This window comes from Mus caroli, chromosome 11 (assembly GCF_900094665.2).
Source record: "Mus caroli chromosome 11, CAROLI_EIJ_v1.1, whole genome shotgun sequence".
NCBI classification, from domain to species: Eukaryota; Metazoa; Chordata; class Mammalia; order Rodentia; family Muridae; genus Mus; species Mus caroli.
This window is the reverse complement of record NC_034580.1, coordinates 61,918,671-61,943,359: the sequence shown is the minus strand read 5'-3', so window position 1 is coordinate 61,943,359 and position 24,689 is coordinate 61,918,671. Positions and strand designations below refer to the sequence as shown.

The following is a 24,689-nucleotide window of genomic DNA, read 5'->3' as shown; positions in this document are numbered from 1 at the left end:
GAGGACTGAGGGAGAGAGGTTTCCACGCAGGTAAGAGTCCTTAGTCTGGGCCTTGACTGGATCACAGGAAGGCCTTCCATCAGGAGATTAGAAATGACTCATTAGGAGAAAGCCTATCCCATCATCCAAGTGCAGTGGGCCTTGATGAACAGAGACAGTCTATGGTTTTAGAGTTTATTGTAGAAAGGCAGGGGGAAGAGAGAGAGAGACTGGCCATGGCCAAGAGGAGAGAAGAGGGAAAAGGAAAGAGAGAAGAAAGGCTAGAGAGTAAGAGGGAGGGAGAGAGTAAGAGGGAGGGAGAGAGGGGAGGGGAGGGGAGGGGAGGGGAGAGGAGAGAATGAGGAGAGGTTAGAGAGTGAAGTGGGGCCAAGCAGCCCCTGTTATGATGGGCTGTTAACTTTACTGTTGCTAGGTAACTGGGAGGAGTCTAGCCTGAAGGTCAGAAGCTTGGGACATCGTCTATGTGACTACTAACCACGCTTCTCCTGTGGAGGCTGTGGGGGCGGTAAACTTCGACGGGAGCCTTGAGTCCAGGAGACATGAGGGAATGCCTACCATGCCATGTAGGTGAATTAGCACCACTCCGGGGTTCATACCTCAGCTCCAAGGGAGACCAGACTGTCTGTGTATAGCCCAATGCCCCACATGTGTGTGTGTGTGTGTGTGTGTTTATGTAAAAAAACAAAAACAAAAACAAAAAACAACAACAACAAAAAAAACAAAGGCCATGAATTTTGTTTTTTAAAATAATACAGGATACCATGTCTTAGGCTAGTAGTTCTTAAAAACTAAAGGTATTTCTAGCAATTGATAGAGATACTATTTCTAGCTAAAGAAAAAGGAGAAGACTGGGAGAGAGAAGGAGATGGGAAGAGAGATGGAGGAGAGGAAGGGAGAGAAGGACATAGAAAGACACAGAGAGAGATAGGAGAGAGAGACAAGGAGAGAGAGACACACAGAGAATAGTAAAGATTGGAGAGAGAATCGGGGAGAGAGCTCATGTAGATTTCAACTTAAGCTTGTGATGGGGTAGTGTCAATGGTATGTAGACATCTTGTGTTTTCCAGCACAGTCATGATCAAGTGAAGATTCAGCTAATAGGTGCCAGCACAGCCAGGCCCTTTGCTCCCTCCTGCCTCTTTGCCAGCATCTGTCCCCCTATCTGCTTTTTTTCCACTAAGTCAAAAGCTAAATGGAATGGCAGTATGATTATGGCATTAAGTATTAACCTTTTGCAGGAAATTGGAAGATTAGGATTGTTAAAACTGCTTTGTAAATTATTTTAAAATCTAGTTCAAGATATAACACTATGATTACCCATTGGATCCAAACACATATTGCTTCATATCAACACAGGGAAAATCTTCTAGGAGCTGAGGTCTAGAGATGCTGCACAATTTAACCTACTGCGTGATAAGGTTAAAAATGATTAGTTGTGTATTATTCCTTTTTAACTGGCTATATATTGCTCTAAAAAGACCTTTGTTATATTTCTAATAAAGACATTAACTATTTTATTTATTCACCATCTGCTAAAATTGACCTAAATGGAAAGCCTGTGCTTATTTCAGCACAGGTAGAGGTCCGGTCATTGCTGTAATGACAATAGCAACTGTCACGGCATTGTAGGAAGCATTTCTTTTATCTGAAATATTTAGGCACTTGACATTTTCAGGCAAAATTTCAATTATATACCGTGATTTTTATTTGTTGCAATACATTAAAGTTCAGAGGTACTTTGGAGCTCAAAAGCTAGGATTTCTATTGGTGAGTGAAGTGTTATATAATAACTAGACTTTCCACATCTGTACAGTATATTATATGTATTTTGTGGTCTTGCAGATCTAGAAAGTAGGGTGTCAATGTACATTTAATGTGTGTTTTTTAAACACATTTATGGCAATTAAAATATTTGGAGTCAAAGGTATCACATTTCAATTTCAACTATACCATCATGAAGATACTTTGTATAATGCTAGACTATATCTGGAAAAAATGATAAACATCAGATAGATTTTCCATTAAAGAAATATATATGTTTGTGTACATGTGTGTATATGTGTGTGTGTGTGTGTATGTATACCTGTGTGCAGGTATGTATGTGTCAGTGTGTGTGTATGTATACCTGTGTGTAGGTATGTATGTGTGTGTGTCTGTGTGTGTGTGTGTATACCTGTGTACAGGTATGTATGTGTCAGTGTGTGTGTCTCTGTGTGTGTGTGTGTGTGTGTTAGTGAAAGAGAAAGCAGGGAAGTGGCATTCAGTATATATGTAACTGATATAAAAATGCAAGATATATGATAATTAATGTAGTCTATCAAAAACCAGAAAAGGACTAAGATATGGCAATTTCCAAAGGATGGAAGAAACAAGAGACATTCATTCTTAATCCTCCCTTGCCATCCCTAAGTGCCAAGAAGATGCAATTAAAAAGCATCTGAGCATCTGTAGACAACCAAGTCTGCACATCTCTACATAGAGACAAGCAAGTAGAGCGCCTATTATTTCAAAGAATCCTAACCCCAGTTTAGTGATTCATGTCATTTTAGTGAAGTTACTATAATAACTATAATAACTTTTGACAGTAGTCACAGACAATTTTTTTAATTTTTGCTCTGATTGTATGTATGTAACTGCCATTTTAATTGATTTTTACTCCCTCTTAGGATGGAGTGTTCATATCCCTTCAGGAAGGTGATCAAGCATGCCTCCAGGCTTCCCCGTCTTCCCTCAGGCATGTGTGTGGTACTTACTGGACTTGGCCTGGCTGCTCTCCATGCTTAACCTGGGTGACTAAGGAGTTTGTCATAGATGTAAACACAATGGTTCTTTTCTTTCTCTCTCCCTCATGTACAAAATGATCGGCCGCCGTGGAAAGGGGGAAGGAAAAGACCGACGAGCTCTTGGCAGATAAATTTTTTATCTCCAAAAGTCATGAGTACAAAACAGAGTGACAAAGATCTTCACATTTTGCTCATCTCTTTGGTCACTTTCCTGCACTTGGATCGATCACTCTTCGCTTATGATTTTGGTGTGAACCTCCCGGCTCTTCACCCGCAGCTTGTTGACCTGGGACTCCGCAATGTCAGCCCGCTCCTCGGCTTCCTCCAACTCGTGCTGGATCTTGCGGAATTTGGCCAGGTTGACGTTGGACTGTTCCTCCTGTGAGTAAGAACGCATTTGTAAGGAAAAAATGCTCACATTTCTAGACTTTAGGGTCAGTGCATCTTGGCTGTCTCTTTTGCTTAAAACCAATCCACTCTAATAAATTTTCAAAGAAGTCTAGAGAAGTGTGTACATTTTTTTTTTGGTTCTATTAATTCCGTATATGCTTCATGCAGCCATTGGTAAACACAGATGACATTGTCTGACTTAAAAAAAAAAAGAACAAATTTTCTTTCAGAAAAGCTAACACTACTATGATTGTGCCAGGTTCCCAGGCTCTGTTGTCATTGCTGCTGTTGAGGCTCCAGAGGATGAACGAGACTCACACAAGCAATCCCTATGACACCAAACTGAATATAAATTATTGCCACTTGGGTCATAAATTATCCCCCACTTAATAAAGTTTAGAAATTAAACATGTTTATTATTCTCTAAAATAATCCAAGTTGTCTTTGATTATGCTTGAAGATATAGTAATGAATTTTGAAAGGCCAGTTTTAATTTAGTCTCCAGTAATTATTCTTTTTTTTTAGTGTCTTATTAAGAACCTTCGCAAAATATGACATTCAGATTTAGAACATTTATGAAGCTTAAAATGCCTTTAAATGGGGTGGCTCAGGAAAGCTGTTGCATCTTCCTTTCACAGTAGAAAAAAGCAAGAGCTGGAGTGGAGGGAAGGTGCGTGTTTTGCCAGGCTGTGGGTGTGAGGTGCCCGTGTGTGTGTGTGTGTGTGTGTGTGTGTGTGTGTGTTTGTGTGTGTCTGTTCTCTCTTCTTCCTTTGCTCTCTTCTTCCTCTTTCTCTTCCTCTTAGAGCTAAGAGCTCAGAAGGTAAACAAAAGCCACCAGTGGACAGAGGACCTTATCTGCAATGTACAGGTATATGTCTCCACAGAGACACAAGTGAAACGACTCCTTAGGATGAGTCAGGAAATGTGATGGCGTCAGGCTGCAGTCAGAGCACTACTGAACCTTCTGCACTCCATAGTATGCATGACACATCAGCTTTGCCCTGGATCTCTTCAGTGTGTATGTAACAATGACTTGCGATGGAATGAAAGTAGAATTCCTATTTCCTTCTCATCCGGAACATCTGGTTCCCTTTATTTCCATTTCAGTTATATCTTACTTCACCCACCTGGCTACTCATACCACAACTTGGTGGATTATGCCTGCTTTGCTTCTTTTTACTTCCAGGGCCAGCCTACTGGCAAGCCTAATGCCTTCCCTCTCCAGGATGAATCCTGAAACTCATCAATTCTCCTTATTTTATTTCTGCCTTAATACAAGCCACACACCTACCTGAAAACACACATTCCTGCACCTACTTGGGTTCTCCAACAATCTTTTCTCTACACTGTAGTAAGGACCCTTAAAAATAAAAAGCAGGCCACATCTCTCCTGGAAGGGGATCTTTCCCTTGATTCTGTGGCCTGATTGCATTTGTATTATGATGCAGGCTTCTTTCCAGGACCCAGAAGACCTTGTGAGCTACTTTCTGCCCGGTTCTCTGGCCCCAGGTACACCGTTCTCTTCCTCAGTCTTGCTGACTCAATGACAAGACTGTGCTGTACATTCCTCCTCCCCCCTCTCTAGAACACGATAGGGACTATGCTTTGGTTGGTTGGGTTAATGCTTACAATTGGACTCAGGGCCTCAGAGAAGCCTACCCACATTCTTCCACTGAGCTACACCCCCATCCTTATTCTCACTAGTACATTTCTCTCTGGCTTGTTTCAGAATGGTCAGTTGCACAACATTCTTAGACCCTTGCTAGATCCTCTGATGGATCCTTCCTTGTCTTGCTCATCTTTTTGGGTTTGGTTTTGTTTTGTCTGCTGACCACCCAATCACGTCAGGGGTTTTGATCTCACCGCTTCCTCAGCTTGTCTCTTGTAGGCCTTGACCTTTGATTGCAGTTTGTCCACAAGGTCCTGGAGCCTGAGAACGTTCTTGCGGTCTTCCTCAGTCTGAAAGATATTTAAAGTGTGAGTTTCTTGAAAACATAAATATCCCTTCTCTATTCTGTATCTATGGTTTTTAATGTTTTGCGCATAGGGGTAGGAGCCCAGAAAGGGTTTTTCCTTACTTGGTAAGTGAGTTCTTTCACTCTTCTCTCATGTTTGCGCAGACCCTTGATAGCTTCCACGTTGCGCTTCTGTTCATTTTCCACTTCTCCTTCAAGTTCACGGACCTACACCAGAAGGTGGATTAAAAAAATTTTTGGTTTTGGATTTGCTTATTTTACTTTATGTGTATGAGTGTTTGCTTGCATGTGTCTATGTGCACCACAGAGCTCGGAAGTGGTTATCAGATCCCCTGGAATTGGTGTTGCAGATGGTTGTGTGTCATCTCGTGGGTGGGCCTATGCATGAGCAGTAAGTGTTCTTAACTACGGAGCCATCTTTTCCACTACCAAAGGCAGATTTATAAAAATATTTTCTATCATTTAATCAGTTGATGAGTTCCTACTTCTTCAACCAGCCTGATGTTTTATATGTAGATCCTTATTCCAAGTGCCCAAACCTAAGCTGTCGAGCAACAGGGACTATCTTCTCTTCATCTCAGAATGCCCTACAAGGTCTAGCTGTCGTAGGTATTGAAAGTCATGTGCTAGAGTGGAATGACAGGAATACATGTTGACCAGGACACCCACCCTGGCCTCCAGTTTCTGGATCTGCTTCTTGCCACCCTTCAGCGCCAGCTGCTCAGCCTCATCCAGACGGTGCTGCAGGTCCTTCACCGTCTGTTCCAGGTTCTTCTTCATCCGCTCCAGGTGGGCGCTGGTGTCCTGCTCCTTCTTCAGCTCCTCTGCCATCATGGCGGCCTGGTGAGTGACAAAATAGAGTTGGTTAGGGGCTGACAAGTCCCTGCAGGATTCAGGCTTGCTATCTCCATCTCACCCTCTGCTTACATCAGTGATGGCTTTCTTGGCCTTCTCTTCTGCATTGCGGGCTTCCTGGACGATGTCCTCCATCTCTCCCTGGATTTGGGAAATGTCTGTCTCCAGCTTCTTCTTGGTGTTGATGAGGCTGGTGTTCTGATTAAAATACCAAACACAGAAATATTAAATATTGAAGAACAAAGTCAGAAAACCAGATGTCCAAATGAGCCTGTAAACTAGTTATTGACTAGCATCCCTCAGGGGTTCCATAAATTATCTGAGTTAACAGCATACTTTTAAAGGACAGTCGATGCTGGATGTTATAGATCAGATAAACAAAAATGTTGTGAGTCTTCCCCAGTTAAACATGTTAAACTCTTCATAAAACATTATGGGTATATTTCTGAACAATGTTAATATCCATGCATGAGTTTCCCCTTCATACTTATTTACACACCTGGGTGTGGAGGAGCTGCACGCGCTCACTGGCGTCCAGCAGCTCCTGCTCTGCAATCTTCCTGCTCCTCTCAGTCTGCTCCAGCGTGGCCCGCAGCTCCTCGATCTCAGCCTGCAGCAGGTTGGCTCTGCGCTCAACCATGGCCAGCTGCTCCTTCAGGTCCTCCTGGCCCCGGAGAGCATCGTCCAGGTGCAACTGGGTGTCCTGTGTAATGAACCATTATTGAGACACTGTGTCCACAGGCAGGGTCACACCACTCATCTGGGACCACCTCTTGGTGCCACCTACCTTGAGGATGCCTTGTGTGTTCCTGTAGTTTCTCAGGGCCTCGGCAGCCATGCGGTTGGAGTGGTTCAGCTGGATTTCCATCTCGTTCAGGTCTCCCTCCATCTTCTTCTTGAGCCTGATGGCGTCGTTCCTGCTCCTGATCTCAGCATCCAGCGTGCTCTGCATGGACTCCACGACTCTAATGTGGTTTCTCTTCAGCTGGTCGATCTCCTCATCCTTCTCAGCAATCTTCCTGTCGATCTCAGACTTGACCTGGTTCAGCTCCAGCTGGATGCGCAGAATCTTTCCCTCCTCGTGCTCCAGAGATGCCTTCAGGACAGCGAGAGCCAGTGTTAGCAGGAGAATGGCACTGTGCAGTGTTCAAGGAAGGTTAAATTATCCCACCTCACTTGTTCCTGTCTTTGTGCTATAAAAATACGTGATGTGCATAATTGTCGAAGCTATGCACTTTTCTCCAGCCAGATGGTTCTTAAGGACAGACCCTTCCCTTACTCATATTTGTTTGTTTTCTGATTCTACCACAGCTCTTAAAATATACTTCTGGTACTTGTATTCATTCTTTACCTTCATACTCACTGGAGAGAATAAAGAATCATTTTTTTTATGTTTTTGATTCACCAATCTTTGCACCCCAGAGCAAGGACCTAGTTCCTTCTATAATTGTTGTGAAATGTTCAATAGTGTGTCTACCTCTGCTTCCTCTAAAGCAGCCTGGAGCTCAGATTTTTCCTGCTCAATTTGCTTCTTTATTTTCTCCAGTTCATGGATGCGTTTCCCTCCTTCTGCAATCTGTTCAGTGAGGTCAGAAATCTCCTCTGTTAGGAAAAAGGAAATAGAAATGTGTATAGAGATGGTGGGGTGTTCCTTCAAATATCTGGTTAAGGAAAATGGGAGAGACACTCACGTTGCAAATTCTTATTCTCCCTTTTCAAGGTTTCAAGATGGTCTAAAGATTCCTCATAAGCATTCTTAATCTTGAACAGCTCTGTGCTGAGAGAGCGGGACTCCTTCTGGGAGGCTTCAAGTTCAGCATGGGTTTCCTCATACTTCTGTTTCCATTCTGCCAGTATCTGAAGAGCAAGGGATGAAGAAGAAGATATAGCTGATAAAGTTTGAGGATGCAGGGTATAAGCTGTGTGTTCTAGAAACTCTGAGTTTGATCTGAGTGGTCTCAGATTGAAAAATAATTATGAAGGAGAAAAACTAACAAAGGAACACACACACACACACACACACCACAGTTCCTGCTAATGGATGAGGACAGCCAAGTAGTTTGGAAGGCTGGTCACATTAAAGACTGTAGAAGGTTCTAGAAGCACACCTTGTCAAAGTTTCTCTGCTTCTTGTCCAGGGCAGCGCAGGCGGCATTGGTCCTCTCCACATCAATCATGAGGTCCTCCACCTCGTTCTGCAGCCGCTGCTTCGTCTTCTCCAGGGAAGCACACTTGGCGTTCACAGCTTCTACATGCTCCTCAGCATCCTGCAGACGCTGAGCCAGCTTCTTCCTGAGAAACGAAAATGGATAGTAGATGTGAATGGTAAGCAGTAGAACCGACTGTTTCAAAACAGCTCTAAGTAACTATTTCCAAAGCCAGACTCCCCAACCAGTGTTTCTGAAGCTTGTTTGACACAATGGGTTCTCTGGGAATTCACTGTTGCTCTCCTACCACCAAGTGCTAAATGCAGCCACATTTCAGCATAGTTATACTTTATGGAGCTTGAGCCAGCTTGACCCATTTGCCTTCCTTTGTAGAACTCAGAATCTGCGTCAAATTCCTGCCAGTTATATCTGAGTCTGCATTCAGTTTTAATGCTCAGAGAGTGGAGTCTGAATTTTGATAATCTTTGTGTTCTTCTAGGCTGGCCCACATACTAAGTACTCAAATGTTGACCATGTTAAATTTAAATGAGACATCCTTGTCTTTGAGTAATTGTATCTCTTCTCATTTTTGCCAGGTTTTTGTTAATCTGTCTATTAAAACAATCTTTTCCAAAACAAATGCAGCTCTTAGAGTTTATTTCAAAATCACTCTTAAGCATCTACAGAAACATTGATTTCATCAGTATATAGATTGTGCACTATTATGAAAATGAATGCCTAAGGGTACCTTAAACTGATGAGTAAGACTCTTTCCTACCTAGATCCTTCCTCACAAAATTTCAGCCTTAAACTTTCATATGGCAGTGTATATCTATTCCTTTATAAAACTGTGTGCTTTCTTGCTTACTGCAGTGTCTCCATCTGTATACCACATTGGGCCTTGATCACATCTTTTTATTTCCTCTTACAGTCATATTTTTGCATATAAAAAGAGAGCTACTATCAATCCAGATTATTTTTCTCATTGCACTCATACCCCTAGGCCAATTATTGCATTAGTGGTTGAGAGAGAAGGGGAGAAGTACGTGAGAGTATATAATTAACTGAATAAGCTATTATACTAATTCTATCTGCATCTGTGTAGACAGAATGAGGTCAAAAGTTCTCCCCTTTGAAAAAATACCATTCAGCTTCCTTTTGCCTTCTTCTTTTCTCTGTCTGCCATGGACTTCTGTCATATATTTCCACAGACTACCTAGGGTATTTATATTTCTTGAATGGATTGATGTTCACATTTTTCTCTAGCATTCTTTAGCTTTGAGAAAGCAAGGACCCTCTGCCCACAGAGAATTCCTGACCCAAGCACTTTGTTAGTAGATATACTGCCATTTTAACCAAGTCAGGCACATACTTGGCTTCCTCCAGCTCCTCCGTGCGCTGGATGGCATCTGTCTCATATTTCGTCCTCCACTGGGCCACTTCACTGTTGGCTTTGGACATGGCCCTCTGTAGCTCAGCCTTGGCTTCCTGTTCTTCTTCATACTGTTCCCGCAGCAGGTCACAGTCATGGCGGGAGGACTGAAGAGCATGAGCTAAGGCACTCTTGGCCTAAAAAATAAGAGTTTAGAGGTTGAATTTTTTGTTTTTAAATTGGTATTTATTCTCTAAGCTAAGGATCCCACCAACAAAGGGGGGTGGGGAACCTACACACACAGTATAAGTATAAACAACTGCAAGACCAATGATAACCATGACAACAACAAAAAGCCAGATCACCTTTATCTCCTCTTCAAGCTGCCTCTTCAGCTCCTCAATCTGTTGAGTGAATGCCTGTTTGCCCCTGGAGAGCTGGGAAACTAATGAATCCTTTTCATCTAGCTGGCGTGAGTATTCACCTGTAAAAAAAAAAAAAAAAGGTCCAGAAAATTCAGCCTGACATTAGACATTAAAACTCTAAAATAAAAACTGGAACAAAGGAGGTACCAAGTCTAAAGCATGGTGACAGATGGAGGCTATATCATATGTCCATCATCCACTTCAAGGCTGATGAGCAAATCTTTGAACAATGAGAATATAGGCAATTTTTGAGCCAAACTCTTTATGATCAACCAAGGTTTTGGGAGATATTTAAGATGATATGATTGCATTGCAAGAGGTAAGCAAACATATGAAAAACAATGTACAGAGAACAGTCAACGCACTCAGATGCTTTCTGGCTACCGAGTTACTGTGTTGGCCACCTGTAACATTTTTTTTTTTTTTGGNGGGAAATGGGAATCTTCAAATAGTAGACCTCATATGCAGAACTGATGCTCAGTAGACACTTTGAGAGAGGTCTGTCCATGTTGGGAAAGCAAGAGATGGTCTTTCTGATCCCAGAATGAGTTGGTTCTAAATTGTAAACAGCTCCCAAACCAAACGGTGCATAAGTTTGTCTTCTGTTCTTGAGGTAACATATTCAGAAAATACAAGCCTTGTGGCAGTACCCCCCGTGAAAATTCGTTACTTGTCTTACCTGTTTTGAAATTTATTAGAAACCACATGTTTAATGTTTAGCCTTTTAAGATCATGCCACTGATAAGTGTAAGAAAACGTGTGCTGAAGAGGAGAAATTTGGGGGAGTATCCTAGCTTGAGAATAGTGTTTGTTTTACTCTGAACGTCCTGCCCACCTTAACAACAATAATACAGTCTTTGAGTGTCATGGGAGGAGCAACATGACTTTAGTAGAAAGTTGGTCAAGTCACTAAGGAATTCCTGCAGACTTCCTGACCAGGCTGGTCAAAATGACAGCTTCACTTATGTTCCTGTTTCCTTACAGAACTGTGTGCACTCCCCACAGGTTTGTACTTGGACAAGGTGCTCCTTCATTCCCAAGATGTGTCACCTTCAATGGGAATAGCATCAGGCTAATGAGACAAAATAACTGTTAGCTTGTAACAGTATTTGGAAAAGTGGGGAGTCAATAGGGAGATAAACTTTGTATTTGATAATTCTGTTTGTTTTGAGATCAGGCCTTGATATGTAGTCTAAGCAAGCCTAAAGCACACAGCATATGCCAGGTTGATCTTAAATATAGCATTCTTCTACCTCAACTCCCTGGGACTACAACTATGGATATGTGCCTAAATGCCCAACTCATACTTGATAACTTTTTGACTGCATCCAAAACTGCTATATGATGTTCAAAACAAAAAATGATTGTATCAACCAATCTATCTATCTATCTACCTACCTACCTACTGAACTACCTATCTTCTTCTGAGAAAAAAAGCAACTTAATGCCATTGCTCAATAATGAGGTGCTTCCACGGAAGGTAATATGTGACTTCAAGTAACTCAATAAAGTGTTCAGCAAATTGAACACCCATGGTAAGTTTGTGGTTCCAGAATACAGCCTACCTGACTCAGTCTGCAGACGTCCCCTCTGCGCAGTCAGCTCATTGATCAGCCGCTGCTGTTCCTCCTCCTTGGTCTTCAGCTCGCTCACTTGGTCCTCCAGTGTGCGGCACATCTTCTCAAGGTTTCCCTGTATCCAAAGAGTTGTAGGGGCTATTCAAGCAAAAACTTGCACCAAAGAACATTTGAGTGATCCAGACATAGATGTTGATTTGAGAAAGATAATAACAAGCTTCAGCTATCATGAGAAGAATAACAAGACATGGTCTGAGCATACTGCTACTATGTTGTTCGGTGAATCCAGTGCCTTCTCTAGATCTTCTTAACTGGTTTAAGATAATGATGCCCAACTGAGGCTGTTTGTGAGAAGCAAATTTTGTTTGATCGTAAAGGATGAATGAAAAGCACTATGGTTGATATTTAAAGCATTTTAAAACCTCAAAATATATAGCTGGATAGTAATGTTTGGTTTCTGAAGGAGCTCTGTTTTCACTCCTATTATTTGGGTATAGCTATTCTCACTTAGGGTGAACACATCAGACTTACTCCCCATTTCCCTAGTCCCAACTTGTATTGATCCCCCTGTGAGTTCCTAATGATTTATCTACTGAAATCTCTGTGACGTTTATGTCAAGTTTGTACCTTGGATTTGGAGATGACCTCCATGTTACTAGCGAGGTCATCGATCTCCATCTTCATCTCGCTCTTCTCCTTCTCCAGCTTCTGCTTCACCCGCTGCAGGTTGTCGATCTGCTCCCCGAGCTCAGCCACACTGTCTGCGTGCTTCTTCCTCAGAGTGGCTGCTGTGGCTTCATGCTGCAGCGTGGCCTCCTCCAGGTCCCTGCGCATTTTCTGGAACTCAGCCTCTCTCTTCTTGTTCATCTCGATCTGGGCTGAAGTGGCTCCGCCAGCTTCTTCCAGCCTCTCGCTGATCTCCTCCAGTTCCCGGGAGAGATCAGAGCGCTGCTTCTCTGCTTTGGCCCTGGAGGCCCGCTCTGCCTCGATTTCCTCCTCCAGCTCCTCAATGCGGGCCTGGGGGGGTGGTGGAAAAGACCGACTCAGCTTCTTGGGTCAATCGTTTTACTTTTAATGATGAATTAGACAGATAGAAGCCATGGACGTACCTGCAACTCCTTGATCTTCTTCTGCAACTGCATGCCGAGGGCCTGCTCATCCTCAATCTTGCTCTGCAGATTGCTCATTTCAAACTCTTTCCTATAGGGAAAATCCTTGTGTCAGTTACAGAGCCATTGATAATAATCCCTCCACACACCCTGAGACCTTTATCTTCACCACTTACTTTTTGAGTTTCTCATCAAGCTGCTGTTTATCGTTTTCTACGTCCATTGTGGACTCTTGGGCCAGTTTCAGGTCTCCCTCCAGTTTCCTCTTGGCTCTTTCAAGATCCATTCGGATTTTCTTTTCTTGTTCCAGAGAGCCTTCAAGCTAAAAGTTAACAATTTGTGAATGGAGTCCCAAGACTAACACATTTGTCCCAGGCTGAGTTGGTGACATAGTGTATCAGCATGCTCTGGGGCGGGGAGGGGGCAGGTTATGAATTAGTGAATTAGAAAGACCTGCCTCATCACTCCTCCCTTTGTACAGAGTCAGTGTTTAAAATGTGAAGTGTCCTGGTCTGTGCCATGACTACTGCTGGGGCATCACGGCTTCTATACCGCCCACTGAGTCTCTTATGGGCAATATTTCCCACTTGTGGTAGACAGCAAAGGGATGTTTTCACACCCTGACCTTGGCTAATGCAACCTGTATTCACACTTGTCCAACAGGTTCTCTCTTAGATATCTTATCATGTGTAAGGCCAGCTGATCTTCCATATCCTTGCCCAGTGTTCTCGTGTCCCTCTGAGCATGAGGTCTATTGACATGTGGCTATGCTTCCTACACAGAACATGTGACATCACCCTTGGGCTCTTGAAGCCACCAGTGTTTCTAGGGAACTAAAGACTGGTTTGTTCATACAAATCTTGGTGAACAAGCCCTCAATGCCTTTCATTCTTTTTAACTGATATCTGTTATCCAGCACTTGTCTTGTTGATTTTCCTGTGTGTTCATCTTGGTCTTCATGTCAGCAGTTACATCCTAAAGTTCTTGTGTGTGGAATGTGGTTTGGCAATGCCCATTATGTCATGGGGAGACAAGCACATGCTTGTTTAATTATAAAACTTTAAAAAATGTTCCTGAGGTGTTAGACTCACATCATCCACTTGCTGTTCCAGCTTGATTTTGGCTTTGGTCAGGGTGTTGACTTTGTCCTCCTCTGCCTGCAGGTCATCCAGGGTCTGCTGGTGGGCCTCCTGGAGGGCCTTCTTCTCCTTGGTCAGCTTGGCGATGGTTTCATCCAGGCCTGCCATCTCCTCTGTCAGGTTTTTCACCTTGGGAAGCAAACGTGCTTTGCATTAAACATTGGGTCTTAATAGCTTTGGTTTTATGTCTTACTTCTTCATTAAAATGAGTCATAAGCTTCCCGTGTAGACGTCTCATACCTTGTTCTCCGTGGCGTGCTTCTCCTTCTCAACCTTGGCCAGTGTCAGCTCAAGGTCATCGATGTCCTTCTTCAGCTCTGAGCACTCGTCCTCCAGCTTCCTCTTCTTGGCCGTGAGCTCTGCGTTGATCTCCTCCTCATCCTCAGCTCTCTCGGTCACCTCTTTGATTTTGGCCTCCAGCTGGATTTTGGTTTTGATCAGCTGGTCGCATCGTTCCTCTGCATCGGCCAAGCTGTCTGCTTCCTATGAAGAGATATTAGACATTTTTAGATTTTAGTTCCCTAGACCTTATAGATTTTATTAATATTTTTAAAGCAAGCAAGCAAATGATGTTTAAAGGTATTATTAGGTTTCTTTTAGTTAGCTTTCTAACACTGAGCAAAATTGTCAAGGCACTGACTATTAACTTGAATGATAGCAAAGAAGTGTAAAACATGGTTCCCAGTGAAACTACGATACCATTGTTTTGTTATATGTTTAAGGTATCAGCATATAATTTCAAATTGGCTTTCTTTGTTTAATGTTTATTTTTATTTAAGTTTTGTATACAAAAAAAAGATCTTAAAATAAAGAACTGAATATCAGGACCTTGCTAAGAGGACAGTGAACATCAGAATAAAAAGTGACCTAAATGGAAAGAGCATCTTCAAATGACAGACAGCTTAGAATGAGAAGAATGACTGGAAGAACCAAAGAGAATGGTTCATAGAGACAGGTAGTCCTTGGATAAGTATTACCCTTGTTTCTCATGAAGAAATAGGATTTGAAATATAAAATCTGTGACTACCTGCTTGTATCTCTAGGCTCTAGAACGAACGCATGAGATAGTTACTAAGTGGGTAGTAGATGAAATACTGCTAATATACACACACGCGCGCGTGCGCGCGCACACACACACACACACAGAGAGAGAGAGAGAGAGAGAGAGAGAGAGAGAGAGAATAGGTAGATCAAGCTTAGACCTCTTCTTCAATAATCTCTTTATTCTTCTCATTTTGGAAAACCTCAGTCTCTACAAACTGCAGTAAAGATACAAGCCAATCTTGATAATAGCAATTCTTTTTGTTATGTATTCAGAATAAAGACCCAATGGGACTGATTGTTTCCCCTTCTGAATTCAGAAAACTAAAGAGCAACCTTTCATGTTTCTATGCTTGGTTTTGACAGTAGCTTGGGAGAAACAAAAATAGATCAGATAGTATCCCCTTGTCACATATTATTTTCCAAGTTTCTGAATATTTATTGGTTCATCAGAGTGAGGTTTTCAACCCAATCCCTCATGCCATGCATTAAAAAAAAATGACACTGTCTATAGAAAGCCTTGCCTTGATCCAATACTTCTAGGTAGTCTAAAATTCCTAAAACAAAACTGTATAGAAAGTTTTTAGAATATTATTGGTCAAATATTTGGAATATTGAAATAAGACTGATATATTTTTATTTTTATTATAAGGTCTCCTCCCTATTCACTAATAATATTGTTCTTTTGACATTTGTCAATAGGTAGGATTGTGTGAAAGCAAAGATCTCCCTATTTCCCATCCATAATCTGCCAGGAAAAACAACACAAAGAATGAGAAATGTTTGGAATGTTTTGCATCCAGGCGACTAAGACGCCTCCTGAACTGATTTGCAGTACTGCTGTGTATGGAATGCTACAGAACACTCAAAGCAGTCAATTTAAACGATTGCTAGATCATCACTTGATTCTGAGGAATCATCACTGGGCTGAGATTTTAGCATCAGAGAGAACTCTGAGACTCACAGACTGAACTTGGAGCTGCAGGTCATTTTTCTCTTGCATCAGAGCTACCATCTTTTCTTCCAGCTCTTTTCTTTTGGCCTCCGCCTTTGCAAGGTTTTCTTTAGCTTTTTCAAATTCTTCCTTCATGTTGGCCATCTCCTTCTCTGTCTCCGCACTCTTCAAGAGAGGTTTGATCTTGAAATACAGCTTCATCCAGGGCCAGTGTTTCACATTCATGAAGGCGCGGACGTTGTACTGGATGCAGAAGATGGACTCTCTGTGATAATAACAGAAATGTTCAAAGTTGGGTTCTAACAGGAATCAGGAATAAAGGGACTAGAACAAGGAATGTTGCCCTTATTCATACCTCCTCTCCACCATCTTCTGGTACTCCACTCTCGCCAAGTACCCTCTGCACATAGCCTGGGTCCGGGTAATAAGCTGAGCCAACTTGTCATCTCTCATCTCCTCTAGGAGCCCCAGAAGACCAGCTTTGAAAAAGACCTGTGTGCAGGCAATGTTGCAGATCAGAAACTTCACACAAAGTTTAAAGGGACAGGAAAACATTAAGCTGGATTTCAGGGGAATTACCTTGGTGTGACCAAACTTATACTGAGTGTGGTCAATGTCAATGGAGCCCAGGAGCTTCTCAGAAGCCTTCTTGCTATCGATGAACTGTCCCTCAGGGATGGCACTTGCATTTAAAACCTTGTATCTGTTTAAGCCAACCAAATAAATGACATAGCTATTGTCACCAAACAAATCTTATCATAGAAACATTATCAAAGGAACTATATTATCCCTGTATCTATTCTTTGTATAGTCAAAGGACTTTACAATGTGTCCCCAAGTCACTTGAATGTGTTGTGTTTCTAATTGTTAAAAAGATAAAGCAATACCAAAAGCCTTCAAATAATCCACAGTGACAAATATACAACCTCTGCTTGAAGTCTGCATAGAGGATCCTGCTGGGGAAGCCCTTCCTGCAGATGCGGATGCCCTCCAGCACCCCGTTACACCTCAGCTGGTGCAGGACCAGTTCATGCTCCATGGCACCTGAAAGAACACATGCATTTCCTGGTCTAGACTCTGAGACAAACACACTGGGGCCTATCTGGATAGATGACAGAAGTGTCTTACCAGGAGTCTTGGTTTCATTGGGGATGATGCACCGTACAAAGTGGGGGTGAGTGCTCCTCAGATTGGTCATTAGCTTATTCAGATTCTCCTGTGGAGCCAGAGTTTCTTGTTTAGTATGTGATGTTATAAACACTCCTATTTACAGATGTAAAAACCATGAGCCACCACTTTGGTTCAATTCTACTGAATAGTATCCAGTTTTGAATTTTCCAAACTCGTGGCTGAAGTTTCTAAGTTCTTGACGTGCCCTCCTAACTTATGTCTTTTGGCCCACGAGCGTGTTAGTTGTTGAGATGGTTGCTCACTGCTGATGAATTTCTCGGCATACGTAATATATCTATCACTGTACCGTAAGCATATGAAGGAGCTACACTCATACATGGGGCCTTTACCAAGATATTTGGCGTGGCTTAGCTCCTAATCCAGTGCCACCTTCCAAACTTCAGTTGGTCACTCTATTTTCACAAGCTCTTTTCTTGCTCCGGGCACACAGCTATGTCATCCTACTAAGAACCATATTACTGAGTATCAAAAGTTTACCATTTTTCAGAGAAAGTCTTTTATCACATCTGGTTTCCTATGTTTTCTCCTTTTGACTCGCTCTGCAATTCCTGCCATGATTTACCAGTCCTCCATTTTCAAATGAGGCCTCTACTAAGGATAGACTCCTACCTTGTATATACTTAGGAACCTAATTCACTTGCAAGCTCCAAGAGGATCAAGAAAAAGCCCATCATATATGCAATCCTCTCCTGCCGGATATTTTCTTTATTTAATGCTAAATGACCTCATTACTGAGTTACCAATTTAGCTTCCCGTCTGATACTTCTGTAATTCACTCCTGACCCTTATCTTATTCATTGGGGGGGGGGGGGGCGTTGCTTTAAAGTTATTCTGACTCTCCCTAAAACTCAGGTCTACCACTGTCAGCTGACCCACCCCTCTCCAGTTTCAGAGCCTTCAAGACAATATCCCTGCCCTGCCACACCCTTTATATATAGCAGCATATAATCTAACACCCTAAACCCATTTAGAGAGAAAATGAAGTTGGTACCCTGAAGAGGGCTGACACGGTCTGGAAGGAAGAACCCTTCTTCTTGGCCCCTTTCTTTCCACCACCGCCACCAGACTCTGGGGGAGAAAGGAAAACACAATCAGTCAGAAGCCAGACTTCTCTGCTTAGAAATTCCACATGGAATAAATATCGCTGATTGAAAATCACCTGCTTCTGCAGCTGCTGCTGCCCCAGAGAAGAGGTAAGCCAGAGTTTTCATTGAAGACTTCTGGTACAGCCCCACCACGGTCTCATTCAGGGGGTCCTTGTTCTTGTCCAGCCAGCCAGCGATGTTGTAGTCCACAGTGCCCGCATAGTGCACCAGGGAGAAGTGAGCCTCAACCTTGCCTTTGGCGGGTTTGGGCTTCTGGAAGTTGTTGGACTTTCCAAGATGCTGCTCATACAGCTTGTTCTTGAAGGAGGTGTCTGTCGCCTTGGGGAACATGCACTCCTCTTCCAGGATGGAGAAGATGCCCATCGGCTAAAAGAATAAACACAGAAAGAAATGCTCCATGAACTCTGCCTGCTCATAGGAGTGAAAGATGACACAAATGGCTAAATTCAGTCTTCAGTTCCACAGAGCTAGTGAAGACTCCTTTGTTTGGCCAGAAGTCATTGATTTAATAAGACTCTTAGCTAGATAGCAAAGGAAGACAAATGAGGGCTATGCCCTTCTGGACTTTGTGTCTTTAACCTAAAAGTCTTGGAGCAGAATTTCTCTAAGTACACATTCTGGACCAGTTGTACTCGTTCGTTATTAGTCTTGCTAACAATGCAGACTCTAAAGCTTACTCAGCCTCCACAGAAGAACCTCAAGGGAGTGGGAGCAGAGAGCACGGTCTTGGTGTTAAGTGTTTGGATGAGCTTAGCACAGCTTGAATTTGAAAGCCTCTGTCTACAGCATTAGAAATTCATACTTCAGAGGTCAATAGTAGTGAGTCCAAGCATGTCAGAGAAGTGAGAAAAAAATGTTCTATTTAGTGCCAAATTTTTATAAGGCTAATAGCATTCAATGTAAGACTTTGATTGTAAATTGTGGATAGGCATAGAGTTCTGGACTCTATAGAACATATCTGTCTCAAAAGAAAGGACAGAAGGAATGCAGGGGCTGAAAGATGGGGGAAGGGTGAACCAGTGTCTTCTGGGTGTGACAGAGCTGGCCACTGCCCTCATGATCTCAATACCTGTGGTTAGTTATCTGCCCAACACCTGTACAAAATGGGGTCTGTTAACCTTCCACCTTGGATGGGACGGTTCATAGGCCCCACCGTGCCCTGAGGAACTACAAGTAGTTAGTGGCAGCTAGAGAGGGAAGGCACATATTCTTCTGTAGGATAGCCACTGATAAGTTGTCCATGGTGTGGTGAGCACCTCCCCTCCCCCATGCTCATGTGTGCTTATGCAAACTCAGTGTATTAAAAAAAAAAAGAAAAACTAGAAGAGTGACTTTTTGAGGAGGAGTCAAGAATTAGCAGGAGCTGGGGGGGGGGAGAATTGGTAATGTGAGATTGAAATAACCAAAATATATTATGTACAATGTAGTGTGTGTGTGTGTGTGTATGCAAAGTAGTCAAAATGAACTTTTTTTTTAAAGAAGACATCTTGTCTCATTTATCAGGATGCTTTCCTCATTTTGTTTATCAGTAGACATCCTTTTCCATCGCACATACATTGCAATTTGTAGTCTTTTGTTTTTAAAGAAGACATCTTGTCTCATTTATCAGGATGCTTTCCTCATTTTGTTTATCAGTAGACATCCTTTTCCATCGCACATACATTGCAATTTGTAGTCTTTTGTTTTTAAAGAAGACATCTTGTCTCATTTATCAGGATGCTTTCCTCATTTTGTTTATCAGTAGACATCCTTTTCCATCGCACATACATTGCAATTTGTAGTCTTTTGTTTACACACCACACAACTGTGATCTGAACAAGCCACACAAACCTTCTCGATGAGCTCGATGCAGGCCGCCAGGTCCATCCCGAAGTCAATGAACTCCCACTCGATGCCCTCCTTCTTGTACTCCTCCTGCTCCAGCACGAACATGTGGTGGTTGAAGAACTGTTGCAGTTTCTCGTTGGTGAAGTTGATGCACAGCTGCTCCAGGCTGTTGAACTAAATAGGTGGAGATGGAAATTAGCATTCTGTTTCTCCAGGAAAGTATCTCTGGGCTTTCCTCAGTGGGCAGGCTAACTGCTCTCTCAGCATGGTAGGGTGTTTTGTCTTACTCATAGCAAGCCCTCTTACTCAAATTTCATCCAGTTATCAATATGCTCATAGAAAAAAAAGGTTCACAAATATAACTTCAGGATGAGACCGGTTAGAAATCTTACTGGTAAGGAGAGAGCATATTACCTTTACTCACTGGACTGTATAGCATTCTTTTTTAGGCAGACATACTTGAGTTTATTTAGTGGCCATGTTTGTTATGCCTGGACCATTGCAGAAGATACCTTAGGGTCAAAACACACTTCATTTCCCTCATTAAGCAGAGAGGGATCTCAAAGTCTGTATCAATGTGACATCCCCTTTCCTGGTACTGATTGAATACTATTGTCGCTTTACCATCTTTTCCATCATTTCCTGATTGCTGATTGTGTATTGGGGTCTGTTTTAAGAGCTTTAAATGCAGCAGTCTTATAACTGACAAGAAGACGGGAAAGAAGGTCTTAGAGAAATTGATGGGTCCTTGTTGAAATTCTGCGGAGACCAGGCATATGCCACCCCCCACAATCACACAGGGAGGAAATGACAGAGCTCTAGTTTAACTTCAAAGTTCATACCCTTGTCCAGATTGTTCAGAGCTTTTACATGAATCAGTTTATGTGCAGCTAGTTTTTATTGACATTCCTTGGTGATTACAAGAACAAGATTTGAAAACTCTTCTGCTACCAAGCTTCTGCCAACTTACATCAAAGATCTCAAAGCCAGCAATGTCCAAGACCCCAATGAAGTACTGCCGGGGCTGCTTAGTGTCCAGCTGCTGGTTGATGCGGGTGACCATCCACAGGAACATCTTCTCATAGACAGCCTTGGCCAGGGCACCCACGGAGTTGTACACCTTCAGAGACAGAGCAGTTCTTGTTGGCATTGTTAATAATGTCAAGGAGGTCTCTGGTGTGTGTGCTTCACAGAGGGCATACACTTACCTGCTGCACAGTCTGGCCTTTGGTGACATACTCATTGCCGACCTTGACCCTGGGGTAGCACAGGGCTTTGAGCAGGTCAGCAGAGTTCAGATTTTGGAGATAGGCAGCCTTGTCAGCAACTGCAGAAACAGAATTCATGTTCCCAACGTTACCTCCTCCAGGGCCCAGAGTATGCAAAGGTAGAGTGTTTAGACTGCTTTATACAGCCTATTTTGGGGATAAATTTGAGTATTGTTCTCCAGAAGCTCAGCTTCAAAAGAAACACGAATTTGGACTATATTTTCTTTTCTAACCCACACAGAGAGTTTTATTTGGCTTTGGCTATTTGGGTTTGGTACCTTCAGTGCCATCTGGCTCAGCCTGCTCCTCTCGTTGCTTCTGCTTGAACTTCATGTTCCCATAATGCATCACAGCCCCTGTGAGCTTATAGATGGAGACTCTTTCATCAGAAGTGAAGCCCAGAATATCAATGGCACTCTGTGAGGAGACAGAAGAGGAGAGATGTAAGGGCAGAAGACACAGCTCACTTGGCAGGATTTGTAGTTTGCCCTAACTAGGCTTTTGCTAGCATGGACTCATTCATAATGCATGACTTACATCTGTGGCCATCAACTCTTCTTGGTCATCAATGCTGGGCACCGTGATCTCCCCCTGACTGACAAAGGCGTAGTCATATGGGTTGGTGGTGATCAGGAGCATTTCTGGGGACATAGGATTCAGGGTAGATGTTTAATATTAGAAACTGTTAACAGAAAGACTAACTTCCATCTATGAATGTAAGGTTCTTACCAATTAGATCCGGCTTCTTGTTAGACATAATCTGGTAAAAAATGTGGTAGCTTCTCTCAGCTTTCAGCTGGAAAGTGACTCTAGACTTCTCCAGAAGATCTATAGTGGAGAACCAACATCAGATGAGAGGGGATTACCAAGTGTCTTCGAATGGTTTTAGAACTTGGGGTCATCAGTTAAGTCTTATGACCCCTTGAGATAGTAGCTCAATGTTTATAAGGTGCCACCTGCTACATCTCTGCAATCACTGAGTTTCCTCTTACTGCCTCAAAAATGAAGGAAAAACATACTTGGCTAAAGGAGCGCTCACTTATCATAGAGAACCTTGACATTTGGAGTGTAATCTAGACTAGAAACTGCTGCTTCTTGGAGTCTCCTGGTGTTCTAATAGAGAAGCTACTGAGGGAATTAGTTACTGAGGCTCAGAAGAGGAAAACCCACATACTTTGAATCCACAGGCAACTCAACTACTCCCATGTTACTTTGTTCTTTGACTATTTTGAAATATTCCATTTGAAATGAACGTGTTCTGAGCCAGCATACTTCAAACGAGTCCAAGAATGCCTGGCAGTTCCTACAGAACCATTAGCTCATGCCTGGGTTGGTTGGTAAAGCACCCTGTGAATATTGCCTAGGGCTGGCACTCACGGCAAGCCTGCCTGGCAGCTGAGGTGGTTTCTAGGCTCCATGCTGAGCAGGAGCTGCAGAGTGTTCCTCCAAAGCCTCATTTGTTATTCTTGGAATCTAGTTCGAGGGTCCAGTTACTCACATGTTTCAATATCAGCAGAAGCCAGTTTCCCTGTGGTACCAAAGTGGATCCTGATGAATTTACCCTTGGAAGGGGAAAAGATGATGTTAGCTTCAAAGCTTGAAGCACACAGGTAGGAGTGCTGCAATGCTTCCAATATTGTTTCAACGGAAGACAGAGAAGACCAAGAGACTCACAAAGCGAGAAGAGTTGTCGTTCCTCACGGTCTTGGCATTCCCAAAGGCCTCCAGCAGGGGGTTGGCGCTGATGATTTGATCCTCCAGGGTCCCCTACACGGGAAAGATCAGACCTCACATCTCAAGCTCTGGGCTTCCTTGCCTGAAAGTGCCCCAAAGAGCCTGGACTCTGGACTGTGACAGTCAGCTTACCTGCATTTTTCCAGAAGGTGCTTCCTCCTTCTTTTTCTCCCCAGTGACTGCAATTGTTGCAAAGTACTGGATGACACGCTTCGTGTTCACAGTCTTCCCAGCCCCGGATTCTCCGCTATCCAACAAACAACAATATGTGGAGAATTGAGCTTTGCGTTCAGTGAAACTATTTCTGCCAACAGTATTTACTCTCTCATGCATCTGTCTTTACATCTATCTCTCTGTCACTGTCATCTAGGTGAGGTCATTTTAGTCTACAGGTAACTCATATTGTTTCTCTTGACAAGTAAGGGAATCCATTTATTATCCATTTAACAAGTGGTTTGGATGCTTAAGATGGTCTGGGCTCTTTTCAAGGTGCTAAGTAAGACCTGCTCTTGAAGAGTCCACCAAGCAGCCATGGAGGGAGGAGTAAGAAATCTTGAGTGATGTGTACTTCTTGGCTGCCTTAGACTAGAGATACGACTCCAGTTAGCACTCCCAGGGGTTAGAAATTCCCTAAGTAGGCCTCAAAGAACATGGCTGATGCTGTCCCTCAAAAGCTTTGCCTTCATTAGGCTGTGCGCTACTCTCTGCACTGGATTGAGCTCTGGCCAAGCCCCAAGAGGAAATTTTACGTTCCCTGCTCCCAGGAATGCCACATGGACAGCGCTCTCAAAGCTATACTGACCAGCAGGATAAATTGCAGAGTTCTTGTTTTACATCTGGACTCCATCTACCCTTTACAATGAAGTGAAAGCGGACCCTAGGTCCTCACTGGTCTCATCATTTCTTTAGTACTACCTAATTTTTTCCTTGGGTTTATTTTTCATTTTCCCAGTGAGAGGAAAGCACCAGTAAGTTTTCAGAATAGAAATACATACGTGATCAAAATAGACTGGTTCTCCCGATCTGGAAGAGAAGCAGTGTGTGGTCAGCACATAAGTCAGTCACATACATTCTTCTTGAGTTGCTAAGTATCATACTTTGCATGGATTTTTTTCACAATATTATTGTAAAGTTATAGATGGGATTTAGTCTCTAGTCTTTCAAGTTAAGGAAGAAAGCAATAAATTGCTGTCATGACTACATCATCACAGAGGAATACCCTATTGACTTCATATAAAGGACAGTATATTCCAAAGTCAGTTCCTTCCTTTCCCTCCCCCTCCCCTCAGTCACCATCAGTAGATTTTAATGGCACACTTGCCACCGATTAATAGCTACTGCTAGAAATGCATTGTGTGCTGTTACAGGTGGGAATGGTGATGTTCAAACCAAGGTTAATACTGCATTTCTAAATGGGTGAACTAACCTCACAAAGAAAACATTTCCTCTTCCTGTGGCCCCAGAATACAACCTTGTGAATGGTCTTCTTTGAATTGTTAAATAATGATCAGGAAGACATATCTCAAAGTGAAATTTTTTTTGCAGGGTGAAAACTTCTGATTATAAGCATGAGGGATCCCAAACACCCCCTTCTCTAAGGAGAAGTCACCATCTAGAATATGATGACTTTTAAAATACAGAAAATGTGGTACATTTACACAATGGAGTACTACTCAGCTATTAAAAAGAATGAATTTATGAAATCCTAGGCAAATGGATGGACCTGGAGGGCATCATCCTGAGTGAGGTAACCCAATCACAAAGGAACTCACACAATATGTACTCACTGATAAG

At 42.7% G+C, this 24,689-nt stretch overlaps 1 protein-coding gene across 2 annotated transcripts in view; it reads right to left on the bottom strand.

Annotated features, from left to right (window-relative positions):
* Positions 1-2,903: 2,903 nt before the first annotated feature.
* The window catches only part of Myh1 (myosin heavy chain 1), a 25,376-nt gene continuing 3,590 nt past the window's right edge, over positions 2,904-24,689 (bottom strand). Inside the window, exons 6-40 of one of the 2 annotated variants that reach the window (XM_021175700.2) lie at positions 23,891-23,918; positions 23,028-23,142; positions 22,836-22,928; positions 22,660-22,723; positions 21,891-21,989; positions 21,699-21,802; positions 21,440-21,578; positions 21,102-21,220; positions 20,864-21,013; positions 19,897-20,067; positions 18,120-18,432; positions 17,952-18,028; positions 16,898-16,985; positions 16,696-16,813; positions 16,349-16,472; positions 16,125-16,261; positions 15,779-16,034; positions 14,014-14,256; positions 13,726-13,902; positions 12,811-12,956; positions 12,635-12,725; positions 12,153-12,542; positions 11,514-11,640; positions 9,889-10,007; positions 9,524-9,720; positions 8,113-8,296; positions 7,696-7,861; positions 7,482-7,606; positions 6,792-7,100; positions 6,504-6,707; positions 6,077-6,202; positions 5,819-5,989; positions 5,252-5,356; positions 5,037-5,132; positions 2,904-3,162 (exon numbers count right to left, since the gene is read on the bottom strand). In XM_021175700.2, coding sequence (XP_021031359.1) covers positions 3,010-3,162; positions 5,037-5,132; positions 5,252-5,356; positions 5,819-5,989; positions 6,077-6,202; positions 6,504-6,707; positions 6,792-7,100; positions 7,482-7,606; positions 7,696-7,861; positions 8,113-8,296; positions 9,524-9,720; positions 9,889-10,007; positions 11,514-11,640; positions 12,153-12,542; positions 12,635-12,725; positions 12,811-12,956; positions 13,726-13,902; positions 14,014-14,256; positions 15,779-16,034; positions 16,125-16,261; positions 16,349-16,472; positions 16,696-16,813; positions 16,898-16,985; positions 17,952-18,028; positions 18,120-18,432; positions 19,897-20,067; positions 20,864-21,013; positions 21,102-21,220; positions 21,440-21,578; positions 21,699-21,802; positions 21,891-21,989; positions 22,660-22,723; positions 22,836-22,928; positions 23,028-23,142; positions 23,891-23,918 — 5,324 coding nt within the window. In that variant the 3' untranslated portion in view covers positions 2,904-3,009. The remainder of the gene's footprint in view (positions 3,163-5,036; positions 5,133-5,251; positions 5,357-5,818; positions 5,990-6,076; positions 6,203-6,503; positions 6,708-6,791; positions 7,101-7,481; positions 7,607-7,695; positions 7,862-8,112; positions 8,297-9,523; positions 9,721-9,888; positions 10,008-11,513; positions 11,641-12,152; positions 12,543-12,634; positions 12,726-12,810; positions 12,957-13,725; positions 13,903-14,013; positions 14,257-15,778; positions 16,035-16,124; positions 16,262-16,348; positions 16,473-16,695; positions 16,814-16,897; positions 16,986-17,951; positions 18,029-18,119; positions 18,433-19,896; positions 20,068-20,863; positions 21,014-21,101; positions 21,221-21,439; positions 21,579-21,698; positions 21,803-21,890; positions 21,990-22,659; positions 22,724-22,835; positions 22,929-23,027; positions 23,143-23,890; positions 23,919-24,689) is intronic. The other variant, XM_021175701.1, reaches the window with a different exon arrangement.